Source organism: Pelmatolapia mariae, linkage group LG3_W, assembly GCF_036321145.2.
Source record: "Pelmatolapia mariae isolate MD_Pm_ZW linkage group LG3_W, Pm_UMD_F_2, whole genome shotgun sequence".
NCBI lineage: Eukaryota > Metazoa > Chordata > Actinopteri > Cichliformes > Cichlidae > Pelmatolapia > Pelmatolapia mariae.
In genome coordinates this window covers 44,853,927-44,857,302 of record NC_086229.1, presented here as the reverse complement: position 1 = coordinate 44,857,302, position 3,376 = coordinate 44,853,927, and the positions used below count along the sequence as shown (strand labels likewise).

At 37.7% G+C, this 3,376-nt stretch overlaps 1 protein-coding gene across 1 annotated transcript; it reads right to left on the bottom strand.

The window, feature by feature from the left end:
* Positions 1-337: 337 nt before the first annotated feature.
* Positions 338-2,679, bottom strand: LOC134623042 (G2/M phase-specific E3 ubiquitin-protein ligase-like). Its single transcript, XM_063468275.1, has 8 exons — positions 2,612-2,679; positions 2,138-2,343; positions 1,957-2,056; positions 1,701-1,863; positions 1,492-1,598; positions 1,273-1,417; positions 1,009-1,135; positions 338-859 (listed from the first exon to the last, which is right to left on the bottom strand). The coding sequence occupies exons 1-8, from the start codon at positions 2,677-2,679 to the stop codon at positions 522-524; spliced, it is 1,254 nt and encodes a 417-aa protein (XP_063324345.1). The 3' UTR covers positions 338-521.
* Between the last annotated feature and the right edge of the window lie 697 nt (positions 2,680-3,376).

The window sequence follows — 3,376 nt, the reverse complement described above, 5'->3', positions numbered from 1 at the left end:
TTACTCCCAAAAGTACCTATTCTGGAATAATGACTATTATATATGTTTGTGGATTTGAAGGAGCTTCAGGATCCAGGCGTTGACTGGGAGAGTGCTGTACTGCAAGAAGAATCTAACAGCACAGTTGTGGTTCCTGAAATTGAATGCCCACTGGATGAGGAAACCCTGGAGGGACTTCAGAGAACAATTAATCCCTTGGAACATTCAGAATCTTACGGTCGTGACCTGTATATACAATTCTTGCTACTGGTGTCAAACCAACAGTGACACTTAAGATGGACGTGAAAGTCAACGCTCTTTTGTTCTCAAATACTGGATTTCTTTGCTGAAAGATTACAGATTACAATTCAGATTACAAGTAGACAATCAAACAAAGCACTTGCTTAATATCTATCAACGTAGGACCCTACACAAAGTTTTGAAGTCTTATCATTTTCATGAAACAGCTACGAACATCTTAACAGCTAATGTTTAGAAACATTTTTACTCATTTAGTTTCCAAATTACAAGACAACAATGTGTTAAACTCTGTGGAATCCACCACCATATCTAACTGCTGCACTCATTATGGTTTTAAACATTGTGTACGTGTCCAGATGCTGCACTGGAAAAGTCACAGTACAAGTGCATGCACTCACAACTGGGTAACAAATTGAGTGATCTCCCAGCCGCTCCTTACATTCGTGGTCAAACTTGCATGTTATTTTGAAATGTCTCTTTTCATCAGGAAGGATGGGAACATGGGACTGGCCGGTCATCCACTGGAGCACATGCTGGACAGCAAGAGACTCTGATTTTTCACCACCTGCACCGCCTGTGTTTCCATCTGTGATGTTTGAAAATGTTTCTGAAGTCTTTTCTAAATAAAAAGCAATCTGGATTACAATGTTTTAAATTAACAACTAAGAATACTTCCTAGTGCCCTGTATGTTAAAGCAAAAATATTTAACAGATGCATACGGTATATATACAATACTATAGGTATATACAGCTAATACTATATAGTACCTGATGCTTCAATCTCCTGCAAGAAATCTTGCAAAAAATTTATGATCTTCCTCTCAGTTCTCTCCCTAGATGTCCCCTTTTCACTGAAATGTGGTTGGCAGCTCATCATAATGAAATCAGCGTCTGGCTGTAAATAAGGAAATAAAGTAGATTATATTATAGATATATTGTTCATTCAAAACTAATAAATAAATACAGGATAACTACAGTACAGATAAGTGGACTGTCTTCGGATCAGACTGAAGCTGCTATGTTAATACTTACTTTGAGGATTTTCCCAGGAACAAACAAACTGTGGCAAGCTTCAGGATTTACAGCCATCAGGTTCACAAGACCATACAGTTCCATGCCCTTTCTGAGCTGCTGTAGCATTGGAATCAGTCTTGTTGTAGAGTGTAAGACAATGGCACTTAAAGAAAACAAAACAAAATGAAAAACTAGTTGGGGATGGGTTAATGATCTCTCTGACTTTTTCTCGCTTACCGTATCATGCTTTCCTTACTATCCATCTTTATCTGGTTTGTGTATCCACAGGTGACAATTTCATCAGCCCACAACATCAGAGACTGTATGTCTGCTGCATCTTCAACCTGGAAATGTATAATGTGAAAGAGGAAATACAGAAGGTTAAAAGTGTTTAAAAACACCATACTCATAATATATCATGTGCCAGAGCTAAACCAGGTGCTCACTTTGCTGATGAGCAGGGAAGATTCCACATCTGCAACATCCTCCTTAGACAGACAGCTGAAATCAACCTCTCCTGAGCAGAGGAAATTGTAGCACCATTCTTTGAAAAAGGCAGGAGATGGGCCTCCTTGGGCGAGGCTGACTGCAATTATTTCACCAACAGTTCTGTGTAGACAAATGATTATAATTCATTTTCAGGTAACATTTACAAAAATATCGGATATTAAATGTAATACACAAAGCTCGTACGTAACCAACCTGAAGTTTTCATTATCAAGATCGGTCAGAGAATACTTGGGGTTTTTGCCCTTGTTCTCAGGTCCTTCAAAGAATCTGCTTTCAATACCTGAAATCATGTCTTTCATACAAAAAATATCCGCATTTTTAAGTTATCCATTATTTTTTGACACTAGGACAAAACAGGTAATAGGCAACTCACCACTCAAAAACTCTTTCCTAAGTGCTCCTGTATCCACGCCTGCCTCTCCAATGAAAACCACCCTAAGAACACTGGTGGGAGATGCAGATTTTTTTCTCTGCCACTGGAGAATGCCTCTGTCTGGAAGGTCTTCTCTGTCCACACACAACTTAAATTCTGTTGTGGTGTCGACTTGTTGTTCAAGGCAACGCAATACATCTTCCACGCTTAACAAAAACAGGGTAGAAAACATCCTAAGTTCTCAAAGAAAAATAATCATCTTTAGATTAAAAGAGGCTACCACATTAAACTTGATTAGAACTTATTGCAGCATGTTCTGTGCAACAATCTTTAACAATAATTTAAAGTAGTGTGATCATAAAATGTTTTATATGAAATTAAACCCCAGCTATTGTGTAAAAGATCTTACACATAATTTTAACAAATGGTTCTGCATAATAGTGTGTATATGAACTATAATAGAGCAAAAAGTACCTGTCTGTTGTGCATACTGAAGTTTGAGCTGGTGTCCCTGTAGTTTGGTCATTTTCTTCAGGGACCATGCATTGAAAGCTGTTGACGAAACAAAGTAAAAAAAAAAAAAAAAATACATATGTTTGCGTGGACTGTTACTGATGAACATTTTTTCATAAACGGCTGAAAAAAGATTACCTATCCCCACACAGACTCGCGTGGATTGTGATCTCATCTTCAGGAAAGTCCTTAGTGCATATTGGACAAATAACCTACAATTTCAAAAAGGGGGTACATGTTATGCATAGTGGGAAAAAGATCATTACCGATACAAAATTTATTGTAGTTACTATGGTTTTTAGTAATTTGCTAGGTTTACCTTGCATTTGCTTTTCACAATGCATAACTCAGATTCCTGCAGAATTAAAAAACAGTAATTGTGATACTATATTATTTAATTAAAATTGCTCATTTTGACTTCATCAAAATTGTCTCACCTCATCATCAGTCTCATCAGGAGAGAATTTTCCTTTGCACGTATTGATGTGTACTGCAAGCATCTGCAGAGGCATAACTTCATTACACTGGTAACATAACTTCTTTGGCATCTTTGAAAAGTGCTGTGAGTCGGGAGGTAGAGGAGATGTGTCTAATGTTTCCTGAAGAGGTACAATGTAAAAAGTGGATTTGCCACCTCCTGACACAGCTTTCAGTGTTTTGACAGAATATCCTTCTGTTTCAGGTGGAATTACAGTGAGCTTTCGTCGACCACTCCCACCTTTATTG

What these genes read in the sequence shown, in the direction of transcription:
- LOC134623042 (XM_063468275.1), bottom strand. Translation starts at nt 2,679, where the DNA reads ATGGTCCCTGAAGAAAATGACCAAACTACAGGGACACCAGCTCAAACT. An exon ending in TCAGTATGCACAACAGACAG is followed by an intron (nt 2,344 to 2,611) that starts GTACTTTTTGCT and finishes GTTTTTGTTAAG; the next exon opens with CGTGGAAGATGTATTGCGTT. An exon ending in TTCCTGGGAAAATCCTCAAA is followed by an intron (nt 1,136 to 1,272) that starts GTAAGTATTAAC and finishes CCTTATTTACAG; the next exon opens with CCAGACGCTGATTTCATTAT.